Source organism: Lissotriton vulgaris, chromosome 4_1 (genome assembly GCF_964263255.1).
Source record: "Lissotriton vulgaris chromosome 4_1, aLisVul1.2, whole genome shotgun sequence".
Lineage (NCBI taxonomy): Eukaryota > Metazoa > Chordata > Amphibia > Caudata > Salamandridae > Lissotriton > Lissotriton vulgaris.
The window spans coordinates 353698535-353715018 of record NC_141691.1 but is presented as its reverse complement, the minus strand read 5'-3'; the positions used below and the strand labels follow the sequence as shown (position 1 = coordinate 353715018).

The window sequence follows — 16484 nt, the reverse complement described above, 5'->3', positions numbered from 1 at the left end:
TGTGTGGGGGGGCTCTGTGTGTGTGGGGGGGCTCTGTGTGTGTGGGGTTCTGTGTGTGTGTGTGGGGTTCTGTGTGTGTGTGTGGGGTTCTGTGTGTGTGTGTGGGGTTCTGTGTGCGTGTGTGGGGTTCTGTGTGTGCGTGTGTGGGGTTCTGTGTGTGCGTGTGTGGGGTTCTGTGTGTGTGGGGGGTTCTGTGTGTGTGGGGGGGTTCTGTGTGTGTGGGGGGGGGGTTCTGTGTGTGTGGGGGGGTTCTGTGTGTGGGGGGGGGGGTTCTGTGTGTGTGTGTGTGTGGGGGGGCTTCTGGGTGTGTGGGGGGGGGTTCTGTGTGTGTGTGTGTGTGTGTGGGGGGGGTTCTGTGTGTGTGTGTGGGGGGGGGTCTGTGTGTGTGTGGGGGGGGGCTCTGTGTGTGTGGGGGGGCTCTGTGTGTGTGTGGGGGGGCTCTGTGTGTGGGGGGGGGGCTCTGTGTGTGTGGGGGGGGCTCTGTGTGTGTGGGGGGGGGCTCTGTGTGTGGGGGGGGCTCTGTGTGTGGGGGGGGGCTCTGTGTGTGGGGGGGGCTCTGTGTGTGGGGGGGGCTCTCTGTGTGTGGGGGGCTCTCTGTGTGTGGGGGGCTCTCTGTGTGTGGGGGGGGCTCTGTGTGTGGGGGGGGGGCTCTGTGTGTGTGGGGGGGGCTCTGTGTGTGTGGGGGGGGGCTCTGTGTGTGTGTGGGGGGGGCTCTGTGTGTGTGTGGGGGGGGCTGTGTGTGTGGGGGGGGGGGCTCTCTGTCTGTGTGTGGGGGGGCTGTGTGTGTGGGGGGGGGGGCTCTCTGTCTGTGTGTGGGGGGGGGCTCTGTGTGTGTGTGTGGGGGGGGGCTCTGTGTGTGTGTGTGGGGGGGGGCTCTGTGTGTGTGGGGGGCTCTGTGTGTGTGTGTGGGGGGGGGCTCTGTGTGTGTTTGGGGGGGGGCTCTGTGTGTGTGTGGGGGGGGGCTCTGTGTGTGTGGGGGGGCGGCTCTGTGTGTGTGGGGGGGGCTCTGTGTGTGTGGGGGGGGCTCTCTGTCTGTGTGTGTGGGGGGGCTCTCTGTCTGTGTGTGTGGGGGCTCTGTGTGTGTGTGGGGGGGGCTCTGTGTGTGTGTGGGGGGGGGCTCTGTGTGTGTGTGGGGGGGGGCCTCTGTGTGTGTGGGGGGGGGCTCTGTGTGTGGGGGGGGGGGGCTCTGTGTGTGTGTGTGTGGGGGGGCTCTGTGTGTGAGGGGGGCTCTGTGTGTGTGGGGGGGCTCTGTGTGTGGGGGGGGGCTCTGTGTGTGGGGGGGGGGCTCTGTGTGTGTGGGGGGGGGGGCTCTGTGTGTGTGGGGGGGCTGTGTGTGTGTGTGGGGGGGCTCTGTGTGTGTGTGGGGGGGCTCTGTGTGTGTGTGTGGGGGGGGGGGCTCTCTGTCTGTGTGTGGGGGGGCTCTGTGTGTGTGGGGGGGGGGCTCTGTGTGTGTGTGTGGGGGGGCTCTGTGTGTGGGGGGGGGCTCTGTGTGTGTGGGGGGGGCTCTGTGTGTGTGTGGGGGGGCTCTGTGTGTGTGGGGGGGGGCTCTGTGTGTGTGGGGGGGGCTCTGTGTGTGTGGGGGGGGCTCTGTGTGTGTGTGGGGGGGGGCTCTGTGTGTGTGGGGGGGGGCTCTGTGTGTGTGGGGGGGGCTCTGTGTGTGTGGGGGGGGGTTCTGTGTGTGTGGGGGGGGGGGGTCTGTGTGTGTGGGGGGGGGGGTTCTGTGTGTGTGTGGGGGGGGGTTCTGTGTGTGTGGGGGGGTTCTGTGTGTGGGGGGGGGGGTTCTGTGTGTGTGTGTGTGTGGGGGGGCTTCTGGGTGTGTGGGGGGGGGGGTTCTGTGTGTGTGTGTGTGTGTGTGGGGGGGGTTCTGTGTGTGTGTGTGGGGGGGGGTCTGTGTGTGTGTGTGGGGGGGGCTCTGTGTGTGTGTGGGGGGGCTCTGTGTGTGTGGGGGGGGCTCTGTGTGTGTGGGGGGGGCTCTGTGTGTGTGGGGGGGGCTCTGTGTGTGTGGGGGGGGCTCTGTGTGTGGGGGGGGGCTCTGTGTGTGGGGGGGGGCTCTGTGTGTGGGGGGGGCTCTGTGTGTGTGGGGGGCTCTCTGTGTGTGGGGGGGGCTCTGTGTGTGGGGGGGGCTCTGTGTGTGTGGGGGGGGCTCTGTGTGTGTGGGGGGGGGGCTCTGTGTGTGTGGGGGGGCTGTGTGTGTGTGTGGGGGGGCTCTGTGTGTGTGTGGGGGGGCTCTGTGTGTGTGTGTGGGGGGGGGGCTCTCTGTCTGTGTGTGGGGGGGCTCTGTGTGTGTGGGGGGGGGCTCTGTGTGTGTGTGGGGGGGGGCTCTGTGTGTGTGGGGGGGGCTCTGTGTGTGTGTGTGGGGGGGGGCTCTGTGTGTGTGGGGGGCTCTGTGTGTGTGGGGGGGGCTCTGTGTGTGTGTGTGGGGGGGGCTCTGTGTGTGTTTGGGGGGGGGCTCTGTGTGTGTGGGGGGGGGGCTCTGTGTGTGTGGGGGGGCGGCTCTGTGTGTGTGGGGGGGGCTCTGTGTGTGTGGGGGGGGGCTCTCTGTCTGTGTGTGTGGGGGGGCTCTCTGTCTGTGTGTGTGGGGGCTCTGTGTGTGTGTGGGGGGGGCTCTGTGTGTGTGTGGGGGGGGCTCTGTGTGTGTGTGGGGGGGGGCCTCTGTGTGTGTGGGGGGGGGCTCTGTGTGTGGGGGGGGGCTCTGTGTGTGTGTGTGTGGGGGGGCTCTGTGTGTGGGGGGGGGCTCTGTGTGTGGGGGGGGGCTCTGTGTGTGGGGGGGGGGCTCTGTGTGTGTGGGGGGGGCTCTGTGTGTGTGGGGGGGGGGCTCTGTGTGTGTGGGGGGGGGCTCTGTGTGTGTGGGGGGGGCTCTGTGTGTGTGTGGGGGGGGGCTCTGTGTGTGTGGGGGGGGGGCTCTGTGTGTGTGGGGGGGGCTCTGTGTGTGTGTGGGGGGGGCTCTGTGTGTGTGTGTGGGGGGGCTCTGTGTGGGGGGGCTCTGTGTGGGGGGGCTCTGTGTGGGGGGGGCTCTGTGTGTGTGTGGGGGGGGCTCTCTGTCTGTGTGTGGGGGGGCTCTGTGTGTGTGTGTGGGGGGGCTCTGTGTGTGTGTGTGGGGGGGTTCTGTGTGTGTTTGGGGGCCCTGGTTGGGGGGGCCCTGGTTGGGGGGGGCTCTGTGTGTGGGGGGCTCTGTGTGTGGGGGGCTCTGTGTGTGGGGGGCTCTGTGTGTGGGGGGCTCTGTGTGTGGGGGGCTCTGTGTGTGGGGGGCTCTGTGTGGGGGGGGCTCTGTGTGGGGGGGGGCTCTGTGTGGGGGGGGCTCTGTGTGGGGGGGGCTCTGTGTGTGGGGGGCTCTGTGTGTGGGGGGCTCTCTGTGGTTGGAGGGCTCTCTCTGTGTGTGGTTGGGGGCTCTCTCTGTGTGTGGTTTGGGGGCTCTCTCTGTGTGTGGTTTGGGGGCTCTCTCTCTCTGTGTGTGGTTGGGGGGCTCTCTCTGTGTGTGGTTGGGGGGCTCTCTCTCTGTGTGTGGTTGGGGGGCTCTCTCTGTGTGTGGTTGGGGGGCTCTCTGTGTGTGTGTGTGGGGGGGTTCTGTGTGTGTGAGGTTCTGTGTGGGGGGGGTTCTGTGTGGGGGGGTTCTGTGTGGGGGGGTTCTGTGTGGGGGGGGTTCTGTGTGGGGGGGCTCTGTGTGTGTGGGGGGGGGGGCTCTGTGTGTGTGTGTGGGGGGCTCTGTGTGTGTGTGGGGGGCTCTGTGTGTGTGGGGGGGGTTCTGTGTGTGGGGGGGGGGGTTCTGTGTGTGGGGGGGGGGTTCTGTGTGGGGGGGGGGTTCTGTGTGTGGGGGGGGGGTTCTGTGTGTGGGGGGGGGGGTTCTGTGTGTGTGTGGGGGGGGGTTCTGTGTGTGGGGGGGGTTCTGTGTGTGGGGGGGGTTCTGTGTGTGGGGGGGGTTCAGTGTGTGTGTGGGGGGGGCTTCTGTGTGTGTGGGGGGGGTTCTGTGTGTGTGGGGTTCTGTGTGTGTGGGGTTCTGTGTGTGTGGGGGGGTTCTGTGTGTGTGGGGGGGTTCTGTGTGTGTGTGTGGGGTTCAGTGTGTGTGTGGGGGGGGCTTCTGTGTGTGTGGGGGGGGTTCTGTGTGTGCGTGTGTGGGGGGCTCTGTGTGTGTGGGGGGGGGGCTCTGTGTGTGTGTGGGGGGGGGCTCTGTGTGTGTGTGGGGGGGGGCTCTGTGTGTGTGTGGGGGGGGGGGCTCTGTGTGTGGGGGGGGGGGGGCTCTGTGTGTGTGTGTGCAGGGGGGGCGCTCTGTGTGTGTGTGCAGGGGGGGCTCTCTGTGTGTGTGGGGGGGGGCTCTGTGTGTGTGTGGGGGGGGGCTCTGTGTGTGCGTGGGGGGGCTCTGTGTGTGCGTGAGGGGCTCTGTCTGTGTGTGAGGGGCTCTCTGTCTGTGTGTGGGGGGGTCTCTGTGTGTGTGGGGGGGTCTCTGTGTGTGTGGGGGGGCTCTGTGTGTGTGTGTGGGGGGCTCTGTGTGTGTGTGTGGGGGGGCTCTCTGTGTGTGTGTGTGTGTGGGGGGGCTCTCTGTGTGTGTGTGTGTGGGGGGGCTCTCTGTGTGTGTGTGTGGGGGGGCTCTGTGTGTGTGTGTGTGTGGGGGGGGCTCTCTGTGTGTGTGTGTGGGGGGGGCTCTCTGTGTGTGTGTGTGGGGGGGCTCTGTGTGTGTGGGGGGGGGGGCTCTGTGTGTGTGTGTGTGGGGGGGGGCTCTGTGTGTGTGGGGGGGGGGCTCTGTGTGTGTGGGGGGGGGCTCTGTGTGTGTGTGTGGGGGGGGCTCTGTGTGTGTGTGTGGGGGGGGCTCTGTGTGTGGGGGGGGCTCTGTGTGTGGGGGGGGCTCTGTGTGTGGGGGGGGGCTCTGTGTGTGGGGGGGGCTCTGTGTGTGGGGGGGGCTCTGTGTGTGTGGGGGGGGCTCTGTGTGTGGGGGGGGCTCTGTGTGTGGGGGGGGCTCTGTGTGTGGGGGGGGCTCTGTGTGTGTGGGGGGGGCTCTGTGTGTGTGTGGGGGGGCTCTGTGTGTGTGTGGGGGGGCTCTGTGTGTGGGGGGGCTCTGTGTGTGGGGGGGCTCTGTGTGTGGGGGGGCTCTGTGTGTGTGGGGGGGGGGCTCTGTGTGTGTTTGTGTGGGGGGGGGGCTCTGTGTGTGTTTGTGTGGGGGGGCTCTGTCTGTGTGTGGGGGGGGCTCTGTGTGTGTGTTGGGGGGGATCTGTGTGTGTGTGGGGGGGGGCTCTGTGTGTGTGGGGGGCTGTGTGTGTGGGGGGGGGGCTCTGTGTGTGTGTGTGGGGGCTCTGTGTGTGTGTGGGGGGGGGCTCTGTGTGTGTGTGTGGGGGGGGCTCTGTGTGTGTGTGTGGGGGGGGCTCTGTGTGTGTGTGGGGGGGGCTCTGTGTGTGTGTGGGGGGGGCTCTCTGTGTGTGTGTGGGGGCTCTGTGTGTGTGTGTTTGGGGGGGCTCTGTGTGTGTGTGGGGGGGCTCTCTGTGTGTGTGGGGGGGGCTCTCTGTGTGTGTGGGGGGGCTCTCTGTGTGTGTGGGGGGGCTCTCTGTGTGTGTGGGGGGGCTCTCTGTCTGTGTGTGGGGGGGTCTCTGTGTGTGTGTGGGGGGGTCTCTGTGTGTGTGTGTGTGTGGGGGGGGGGGGGGCTCTGTGTGTGTGTGGGGGGGGGGGCTCTCTCTGTCTGTGTTTGTGTGGGGGGCTCTCTGTCTGTGTGTGGGGGGGGCTCTCTGTGTGTGTGTGTTGGGGGGCTCTGTGTGTGTGTGGGGGGCTCTGTGTGTGTGTGGGGGGGCTCTGTGTGTGGGGGGGTCTCTGTGTGTGTGTGTGTGTGGGGGGGGGGCTCTGTGTGTGTTTGTGTGGGGGGGCTCTCTGTCTGTGTGTGGGGGGGGCTCTGTGTGTGTGTTGGGGGGGATCTGTGTGTGTGTGGGGGGGGGCTCTGTGTGTGTGGGGGGCTGTGTGTGTGGGGGGGGCTGTGTGTGGGGGGGGCTCTGTGTGTTTGGGGGGGGGGCTCTGTGTGTGTTTGGGGGGGGCTCTGTGTGTGTGGGGGGGGCTCTGTGTGTGTGGGGGGCTCTGTGTGTGTGGGGGGGCTCTGTGTGTGTGGGGGGGGAGGCTCTGTGTGTGTGTGTGGGGGCGCTCTGTGTGTGTGTGGGGGGCTCTGTGTGGGGGGGGGGGCTCTGTGTGTGTGTGTGGGGGGGGGCTCTGTGTGTGTGTGTGGGGGGGCTCTGTGTGTGTGTGGGGGGCTCTGTGTGTGTGTGGGGGGCTCTGTGTGTGTGTGTGTGGGGGGCTCTGTGTGTGTGTGTGGGGGGGCTCTCTGTGTGTGTGTGTGTGGGGGGGCTCTCTGTGTGTGTGTGTGTGGGGGGGCTCTCTGTGTGTGTGTGGGGGGGCTCTCTGTGTGTGTGTGGGGGGGCTCTCTGTGTGTGTGTGTGTGGGGGGGGCTCTCTGTGTGTGTGTGGGGGGGGCTCTGTGTGTGTGTGTGGGGGGGCTCTGTGTGTGTGGGGGGGCTCTGTGTGTGTGTGTGTGGGGGGGGGCTCTGTGTGTGTGTGTGTGGGGGGGGCTCTGTGTGTGTGGGGGGGGGCTCTGTGTGTGTGTGTGTGGGGGGGCTCTGTGTGTGGGGGGGGCTCTGTGTGTGGGGGGGGCTCTGTGTGTGTGTGGGGGGGCTCTGTGTGTGGGGGGGGCTCTGTGTGTGGGGGGGGCTCTGTGTGTGGGGGGGGCTCTGTGTGTGTGTGGGGGGGCTCTGTGTGTGTGTGGGGGGGCTCTGTGTGTGGGGGGGCTCTGTGTGTGGGGGGGCTCTGTGTGTGGGGGGGCTCTGTGTGTGTGTGGGCTCTGTGTGTGTGTGTGGGGGGGGGCTCTGTGTGTGTGTGGGGGGGGCTCTGTGTGTGTGTGTGGGGGGGGCTCTGTGTGTGTGTGGGGGGGGCTCTGTGTGTGTGTGGGGGGGGGCTGTGTGTGTGTGGGGGGGGGCTCTGTATGTGTGTGGGGGCGCTCTGTGTGGGGGGGGGCTCTGTGTGTGTGTGTGGGGGGCTCTCTGTGTGTGTGGGGGCTCTGTGTGTGTGTGTTTGGGGGGGCTCTGTGTGTGGGGGGGCTCTCTGTGTGTGTGGGGGGGGCTCTCTGTGTGTGTGGGGGGGCTCTCTGTGTGTGTGGGGGGGCTCTCTGTCTGTGTGTGGGGGGGCTCTCTGTGTGTGGGGGGGTCTCTGTGTGTGTGTGTGTGTGTGGGGGGGGGCTCTGTGTGTGTGTGTGGGGGGGGGGGCTCTCTGTGTGTGTTTGTGTGGGGGGCTCTCTGTCTGTGTGTGGGGGGGGCTCTCTGTGTGTGTGTGTTGGGGGGCTCTGTGTGTGTGTGGGGGGCTCTGTGTGTGTGTGGGGGGGCTCTGTGTGTGGGGGGGTCTCTGTGTGTGTGTGGGGGGGGGGCTCTGTGTGTGTTTGTGTGGGGGGGGCTCTGTGTGTGTGTTGGGGGGGATCTGTGTGTGTGTGGGGGGGGCTCTGTGTGTGTGGGGGGCTGTGTGTGTGGGGGGGGCTGTGTGTGGGGGGGGCTCTGTGTGTGTTTGGGGGGGGGCTCTGTGTGTGTTTGGGGGGGGCTCTGTGTGTGTGGGGGGGGCTCTGTGTGTGTGGGGGGGCTCTGTGTGTGTGGGGGGGCTCTGTGTGTGTGGGGGGGGAGGCTCTGTGTGTGTGTGTGGGGGCGCTCTGTGTGTGTGTGGGGGGCTCTGTGTGGGGGGGGCTCTGTGTGTGTGTGGGGGGGGGCTCTGTGTGTGTGTGGGGGGGGCTCTGTGTGTGTGGGGGGGGCTCTGTGTGTGTGGGGGGGGGGCTCTGTGTGTGTGGGGGGGGGGCTCTGTGTGTGTGGGGGGGCTCTGTGTGTGTGGGGGTGGCTCTGTGTGTGTGTGGGGGGGGCTCTGTGTGTGGGGGCTCTGTGTGTGTGTGTGTGGGGGCTCTGTGTGTGTGTGTGGGGGCTCTCTGTCTGTGTGTGGGGGGGCTCTCTGTCTGTGTGTGGGGGGGTCTCTGTGTGTGTGTGTGTGTGGGGGGGGGCTCTGTGTGTGTGTGTGGGGGGGGGGCTCTCTCTGTCTGTGTTTGTGTGGGGGGCTCTCTGTCTGTGTGTGGGGGGGGCTCTCTGTGTGTGTGTGTGTTGGGGGGCTCTGTGTGTGTGTGGGGGGCTCTGTGTGTGTGTGGGGGGGCTCTGTGTGTGGGGGGTCTCTGTGTGTGTGTGTGTGGGGGGGAGGGCTCTGTGTGTGTGTGGGGGGGCTCTCTGTCTGTGTGTGGGGGGGGCTCTGTGTGTGTGTTGGGGGGGATCTGTGTGTGTGTGGGGGGGGGGCTCTGTGTGTGTGGGGGGCTGTGTGTGTGGGGGGGCTGTGTGTGGGGGGGGCTCTGTGTGTGTTTGGGGGGGGGCTCTGTGTGTGTTTGGGGGGGGGCTCTGTGTGTGTGGGGGGGGCTCTGTGTGTGTGGGGGGGCTCTGTGTGTGTGGGGGGGCTCTGTGTGTGTGGGGGGGAGGCTCTGTGTGTGTGTGTGGGGGCGCTCTGTGTGTGTGTGTGGGGGGCTCTGTGTGGGGGGGGGGGCTCTGTGTGTGTGTGTGGGGGGGGCTCTGTGTGTGTGTGTGGGGGGGCTCTGTGTGTGTGTGGGGGGCTCTGTGTGTGTGGGGGGGGCTCTGTGTGTGTGTGTGTGGGGGGGCTCTCTGTGTGTGTGTGTGTGGGGGGGCTCTCTGTGTGTGTGTGTGTGGGGGGGCTCTCTGTGTGTGTGTGGGGGGGCTCTCTGTGTGTGTGTGTGGGGGGGGCTCTCTGTGTGTGTGTGGGGGGGGCTCTGTGTGTGTGTGTGGGGGGGCTCTGTGTGTGTGTGTGGGGGGGCTCTGTGTGTGTGTGTGGGGGGGCTCTGTGTGTGTGGGGGGGGCTCTGTGTGTGTGTGTGTGTGGGGGGGCTCTGTGTGTGTGTGTGTGTGTGGGGGGGCTCTGTGTGTGTGTGTGTGGGGGGGGCTCTGTGTGTGTGGGGGGGGGGCTCTGTGTGTGTGTGTGTGGGGGGGGCTCTGTGTGTGTGGGGGGGGGCTCTGTGTGTGGGGGGGCTCTGTGTGTGGGGGGGGCTCTGTGTGTGGGGGGGCTCTGTGTGTGGGGGGGGCTCTGTGTGTGGGGGGGGCTCTGTGTGTGTGTGGGGGGGCTCTGTGTGTGTGTGGGGGGGCTCTGTGTGTGGGGGGGCTCTGTGTGTGGGGGGGCTCTGTGTGTGGGGGGGCTGTGTGTGTGTGGGGGGGGCTCTCTGTCTGTGTGTGGGGGGGCTCTGTGTGTGTGTGGGCTCTGTGTGTGTGTGTGGGGGGGGGGGCTCTGTGTGTGTGTGGGGGGGGCTCTGTGTGTGTGTGGGGGGGGCTCTGTGTGTGTGTGGGGGGGGCTCTGTGTGTGTGTGGGGGGGGGCTCTGTATGTGTGTGGGGGCGCTCTGTGGGGGGGGGGCTCTGTGTGTGTGTGTGGGGGGGCTCTCTGTGTGTGTGTGGGGGGCTCTCTGTGTGTGTGTGGGGGCTCTGTGTGTGTGTGTGTGGGGGGCTCTCTGTGTGTGTGGGGGGGGCTCTCTGTGTGTGTGGGGGGGCTCTCTGTGTGTGTGGGGGGGCTCTCTGTGTGTGTGGGGGGGCTCTCTGTGTGTGGGGGGGTCTCTGTGTGTGTGTGTGTGTGTGGGGGGGGGGCTCTGTGTGTGTGTGGGGGGGGGGGCTCTGTGTGTGTTTGTGTGGGGGGCTCTCTGTCTGTGTGTGGGGGGGGCTCTCTGTGTGTGTGTGTTGGGGGGCTCTGTGTGTGTGTGGGGGGCTCTGTGTGTGTGTGGGGGGGCTCTGTGTGTGGGGGGGCTCTGTGTGTGGGGGGGTCTCTGTGTGTGTGTGGGGGGGGGGGCTCTGTGTGTGTTTGTGTGGGGGGGCTCTCTGTCTGTGTGTGGGGGGGCTCTGTGTGTGTGTTGGGGGGGATCTGTGTGTGTGTGGGGGGGGCTCTGTGTGTGGGGGGGGGCTCTGTGTGTGGGGGGGGCTGTGTGTGTGGGGGGGGCTGTGTGTGTGGGGGGGGCTGTGTGTGGGGGGGGCTCTGTGTGTGTTTGGGGGGGGCTCTGTGTGTGTTTGGGGGGGGCTCTGTGTGTGTTTGGGGGGGGCTCTGTGTGTGTGGGGGGGCTCTGTGTGTGTGGGGGGGGCTCTCTGTGTGTGTGGGGGGGGAGGCTCTGTGTGTGTGTGTGTGGGGGCGCTCTGTGTGTGTGTGGGGGGCTCTGTGTGGGGGGGGGCTCTGTGTGTGTGTGGGGGGGGGGCTCTGTGTGTGTGTGTGGGGGGGCTCTGTGTGTGTGGGGGGGGCTCTGTGTGTGTGGGGGGGGCTCTGTGTGTGTGGGGGGGGCTCTGTGTGTGTGGGGGGGCTCTGTGTGTGTGTGTGGGGGGGGCTCTGTGTGTGTGTGGGGGGGGCTCTGTGTGTGTGTGGGGGGGGCTCTGTGTGTGGGGGCTGTGTGTGTGTGTGTGTGGGGGGGCTCTGTCTGTGTGTGGGGGGGCTCTCTGTCTGTGTGTGGGGGGGCTCTCTGTCTGTGTGTGGGGGGGGCTCTGTGTGTGTGGGGGGGCTCTCTGTGTGTGTGGGGGGGCTCTCTGTGTGTGTGGGGGGGCTCTCTGTGTGTGTGTGGGGGGGCTCTCTGTGTGTGTGTGGGGGGGCTCTGTGTGTGTGTGTGTGTGGGGGGGGCTCTCTGTGTGTGTGGGGGGCTCTGTGTGTGTGTGGGGGGGCTCTGTGTGTGTGGGGGGGGGGCTCTGTGTGTGTGGGGGGGGCTCTGTGTGTGTGTGGGGGGGCTCTGTGTGTGTGTGGGGGGGCTCTGTGTGTGTGTGGGGGGCTCTGTGTGTGTGGGGGGGCTCTGTGTGTGTGGGGGGGCTCTGTGTGTGTGGGGGGGCTCTGTGTGTGTGGGGGGGCTCTGTGTGTGTGGGGGGGCTCTGTGTGTGTGGGGGGGCTCTGTGTGTGTGGGGGGCTCTGTGTGTGTGTGTGGGCTCTGTGTGTGGGGGGGGCTCTGTGTGTGTGGGGGGGCTCTGTGTGTGTGGGGGGGGGGCTCTGTGTGTGTGTGGGGGGGCTCTGTTTGTGTGTGGGGGGGCTCTGTGTGTGTGGGGGGGCTCTGTGTGTGTGGGGGGGCTCTGTGTGTGTGGGGGGGCTCTGTGTGTGTGGGGGGGCTCTGTGTGTGTGGGGGGCTCTGTGTGTGGGGGGGGGCTCTGTGTGTGTGGGGGGGGCTCTGTGTGTGTGTGGGGCTCTGTGTGTGTGGGGGGGCTCTGTGTGTGTGGGGGGGCTCTGTGTGTGTGGGGGGGCTCTGTGTGTGTGGGGGGCTCTGTGTGTGTGGAGGGGCTCTGTGTGTGGGGGGGGCTCTGTGTGTGGGGGGGGCTCTGTGTGTGTGGGGGGGGCTCTGTGTGTGTGGGGGGGGCTCTGTGTGTGTGGGGGGGCTCTGTGTGTGTGTGTGGGGGGGGGCTCTGTGTGTGTGTGGGGGGGGCTCTGTGTGTGTGGGGCTCTGTGTGTGTGTGGGCGCTGTGTGTGTGGGGGGGGGCTCTGTGTGTGTGGGGGCTCTGTGTGTGTGTGTGGGGGGCCCTGTGTGTGGGGGGGGGGGCTCTGTGGGTAGCTTTTTTTGTAGGTGGCTCTAAGTGTGGGTGGCTGTGTGTGTGTAGGTGGCTCTATGTGCATGACTCTGTGTGGGTGGCACTGTATGTGTGTGTGGGTGGCTCTGTGTGGGTACAAATGTAATAGGTCTTGCATTTGCGAGCGATTAAGCTATTGGCATTGTAAATGACAAAGCCATTTGTTTATGATTTAAAAACCAAAACATAAATAAAAATAATGTCATGAGCAATGCCAATAGCTCTAACTTTAACAATGCCGAGACCATTGCATTTTAAATGCTTGTTTGTTTTCTGTCTCATTTGTAATTGAATTGATAAGTAAAATGTTTTTTTGTGGTATTTGTTGCTTACAGCACTGGCTGCTTTGTTGCGAGAGGGAGAGACTCTGGAAGATCTCATGAAATTGTCCCCAGAAGAGCTGCTTTTAAGGTGGGCAAACTTCCACTTGGACAACGCAGGCTGGAGCAAAATTAATAACTTCACCTCGGACATCAAGGTATTAAACTGTGGATCGGTGTTCTATGAAATAAATTCTTTGTTTTATGTGTTCTGCAGTTATTGCTCTACTTTACCAACCTTTTGATTACTTAGTTGGTTTAAGTTCTTTTTGTTAATGGCACTGCAGGTATGATTGGAAACCTCCATATGCATACAGTTTGCTTCGGTGGAGGACCAGATAAAAAAATCTCATACAGTATCTGTTAAGGGATGTAGAACACCTTTAGAAATTCATCTTCTTGTTCTTAAACATTCTCGCCATTTGATTCATACAATGTATTAGTTGTAATGCTAACATACCAAACCTTTGAGTAAAACCTCCGAGTTAATTCTATTTGGCATTCTTTACTTTTCTACTGTAAAATATCATCCACAGGTTTAGTAATTGTTTCCACAGCAAGAAAGCATAAAGGCCCACAAAATGTGGCCACTATTGCTGCATATTTAACCAATATTTTTATAATGTAAAAGCCTTAACTTCAAATTATGTGCCAAAGGGGTGATTAAATGAAATATCTGTTTCGTAAGCTTCTCAAAATGAATATCTGTTACTCCCATGCTTATAGGAAGCTGTTATGCTTTTAAGGCAGGGGTTGGCATACTGTAATAACCTGCGTTTTAATGTTTGTGGCTGAGGCTCGGTGCTGGTCAGTTGGGCTCCTGGCTGGCAAGAGGAAATCACGCTCTGACAAGCTGTTGGCATTAAAGTCCCTTTAGCAACTTCCACATTGTTAGCCTGGTTTCATCCCATCCTCGAAGCCAAAATGTTGTGATGGAACCAGGCTAACAATGTGGACGTTGTGGAAAAGCCTTTAATGCCAACAGCATGTCAGCGTGTGATTCTCTCTTGCCAGCCAAGAGTCTAACTGACCAGCATTGAGCCGGTATAGGCCTCCAGTTAGGTTTCACCTGGTATCACTAAGAAATCGAATGACCAATTGAGGTTTTATGTGAACTTGAGAACTGTAAACTAGAATATAGTTGCAGATAATTTCCTGTTGTCCAACAATGAGTTGACTGTTTTATTGAAAGGCGTTTCAAAACTTGATCTCAAGAGAGTCTACCATAAAATCCGCTAACACAAGGACTCAAAAACCCCTCACAGCTTTTATGGCCATGGAAGGAACATTTGAAATTACAAGCATGCGGTTAGGATTTTCATCTGCTGCTAATGTTTTCCAAAGGATGATGTCTGGGGTATTCATAGGGCTAGTAAATGTTGTTTACTTCCAGGATAACACATTGGTTTTAGGGGAAAAAAAGCTTAACAAAACTTTGAAACAAGCTTATCAGAAGCAGGTCTTACCTTCCGAAAACTTAAGTGTGCATTTTTGGTTGAGGACATAGACTATATGGACCATACGATATCTGGAAGTGGCGTGAAGTATCAAGATCTTCTCAACGCATTTCAACTGTCTACTTCGCCACACAAAGGACAAGCAAGATCATTCATGGGTCTGTTTGAGTACTACTGCACATTTGTTGAAAATGTTCATGCAAAGACAGAGTTTGAGAGTCATGTTGAGGAAGGGTTGTGCATCCAACTGAGGAAAACCAACTGATCAAAAGATAAATTTGCAGCGCAGGAATAATTGTACCACTAAAACAAATGTTTGAAAACTGATTTGACAGTGGCTGTCAGTGCTTCTGTGTTGGATGCCATTCTCTCGGTTCCACAGTTATGTAGAAAAGAATGTAACGTTTGCGTCTCGCTCCCTGGCAGTCTCTGAACACTATTATTCCATCATAGAGCATGAGGCATTAACTGCAGCAAGGAGTGTTGAGCATTTCAGGACATATTTGTGGTGTTTGAATTTGAATCTTCTCATTGGCCATGAACCATTGGTAAAGGTTTTGACAACTGGAGGGGAAGGTAAAAGGTCTCTGCGATATTGGCAAGGCTTGCTTCTGGTTTGCAAGAATATCAGTATTGTGTTGAATATATTCCTGGTTGTAGGAATTCCCACGCTGATTGCCCCTCCAGTTTGCCGTTGGATTAGTGTGAAGTTCAGGATGCAGTGTTGGGTAAGGAGTAAGAGCGAGCTTTAACATGGATGGATGGATGGATGGATGGATGGATGATATTGAAGAGTGTGGTAGTGGATCTTTCTCTTCAAAAGAATGGAGTAAAGAAATGAAGGAATATTTGATGTTGATGGAGGTGATCTGTGTGATATAGTCAAAGGAGCACGGAGGAAGAGTGCCGTTTCTCCTGGTGTCAGGCCATTCATTAATTTTGGATGTACTGCCATTAGGTGGGTAGGATGTAGTAACAAGAAGTTACATCTGTTCCTCCAAAAGGGTTGAGAAGGAAAATGTTCCTATTATCACATGAAGGACATCCGGATCAGACTTTGAGCAAGCAGAGAATAAAAGAAACCTTTTGATGGCCTGGTGTGGATGAACATACCATGAGGTGGGTTAAGGGATGCTGTGTTTGCAAAGAAAGTGTAAATAGACTCAAAACTGGTTCACAGGATGAATACAGTCTCATTGTGGATCCTGGTTACACATGGAGTAGCATATAGAAGGACTTAATTGGGCCTTTGACTGATGTGAGGAGTGAGTTGAGATTCGATTTGATTCTAGTAGAAGTGCATTCTAAATGGTTGGTAGTCATGTTTGTGAGAGAGATGAGGACAAAGGCTACCATTTCTGTTTTTAGGGATGTGTTCAGAAATGTACTCATTACGCCTAGTGCTCATCTTACGTCTCCTGACATGAAGTGTTTGGTTGATTGTTGTGGGATGAAGCATGATTGCTCTGTATTGTGTTTTCCAGAGGCTAATCGCCTTATTGATATAGAAAATCACCATGTTAATGGAGCGATACGGATGGCTTTGAAGGGAGGATGTGGAGAGAATGGTGAATGAGATGGTGCAGGCACATCATACTACAGAAAATGGCGTTCCTAAGGTTTCCCGTTTTTATTGAATGAGCAACGGACTAAGTGAGTTCCAGCATGGCTGTAACAGTGTGAGGAGAGCAAAGCGAGCATAGTTCTTCGAGAGACATTTTTAGAGAAACTTTAGCTCCTGAAAGTGTTTCCTGGAGGGTTTTGAGGAAGGTGATTGGGTCTTCTGTGTGAGAAGGTGGCCTGGTATATGATGATCACTATTCTAGTGAGCACCTTGCACCAGTCCAAACAACCCTTATGGTGATGGTGGCATAGTCGACCTTATAGACCAGCTATCCTAGGGGTAGCATGGACAAAGCAGTCTTAGGCTAAACTCAAGAGGGCATGGGAAGCCAGCTGTTTTACCATATGTAACCCCCTTTAATACCAAATGAAAGGACACCACACAGGATATATATAAAATATGTTATTTATTACTAGACAAACCCTCTGAACTCTTTATGAGGTCAGAGGCACAAGTAAAATACAAGATATTTATTCAGAACACAATAAGTTGCACAAGATACAGTAGGGCCCTAGGGGCACGCTAAACCATATACTTAAATAGTGGTATAAGGACCACTACAACAAAAGTGAATAGACCTAGGGAATCGCTGGGGCTACGCTGAGTTACCAAGAGTTAGGAAGCAGGAGACCCACGGGAGGCGTGTGCAGTGTCTAATCACACACTCATGTTACCATAGAGAATGAATGGGAACGTAAAAGTTACAAACTAGTTATTTTAGGGTACTTCTGACTGGACTCGGTGAAAGTTACTTGAAACCTAGACAGTTGGATAGTTGATACCCACAGGAGCACCGAAGTACTCGCGTTTCCTCACCCACAGGAACCGGGTGCATAGGTGTCAAAGTGTGTCTGGTTTCGTCGACGAATCCTATGGAGCCTGGAGAAAAGATGCTGCAGGCGACCAGGAGAGAAGTGTCCGGGTGGATCCAAGGGTGGATCGAAGATGAAGAGGACCTGAAAGCAGAGGGGACAGAGTCTGGGTCACTAGCCAGTGACCAGGAAGGAACCAGGCGATGTTGTGAAGCAATCCGGTGCTGATGGGAAGCTTGTCTCTGCAGCCACGTGGACCAGGAGGCGTCGACGACGACCAGGAGTCTGGCACGGACTGTCCCACGAAGGCTCTCGCTGTCGGCGGTGTCGGCTTCAGGATTGGAGTCAACAAGCCTTGGCAAAGGCAACCCAAGCAGGAGACGAAGTTGGCTTCTTACTCAGACCAGCAAGGTCTGAGGGGCTACTCCTTTTGAGGGAAGCAAGAGCCAGTCTGGAGCAACCAGACCAGCGGTGTAAATTCAAAGAATCGTCGCCAAGATGGCCACTAGCCAACGGGCAAGTGACCGGGCAGACGCGTCGAGCAGGAAAATGCAAAAGGGTCCCACGCAGAACTCGTGGAGGGTGCAGGGCTGATCTTTAGTGCAGATGCTGCTCGAGGTTGGGGCTTCTCAATCCCCAATGCACAGCTTCGAGGAGGCCTCGGGGGCTGCACAGTTAGCAGGTCGCAGACTTTTCAAGATGGCTGGTCCCACGTCTCTC

At 60.1% G+C, this 16484-nt stretch overlaps 1 protein-coding gene across 1 annotated transcript in view; it reads left to right on the top strand.

The window, feature by feature from the left end:
- The window catches only part of PLS3 (plastin 3), a 105204-nt gene that overhangs the window by 16083 nt on the left and 72637 nt on the right, over positions 1–16484 (top strand). Inside the window, exon 2 of the mRNA XM_086967234.1 lies at positions 11887–12029. Within this exon, the coding sequence (XP_086823360.1) occupies positions 11887–12029 (143 nt within the window). The remainder of the gene's footprint in view (positions 1–11886; positions 12030–16484) is intronic.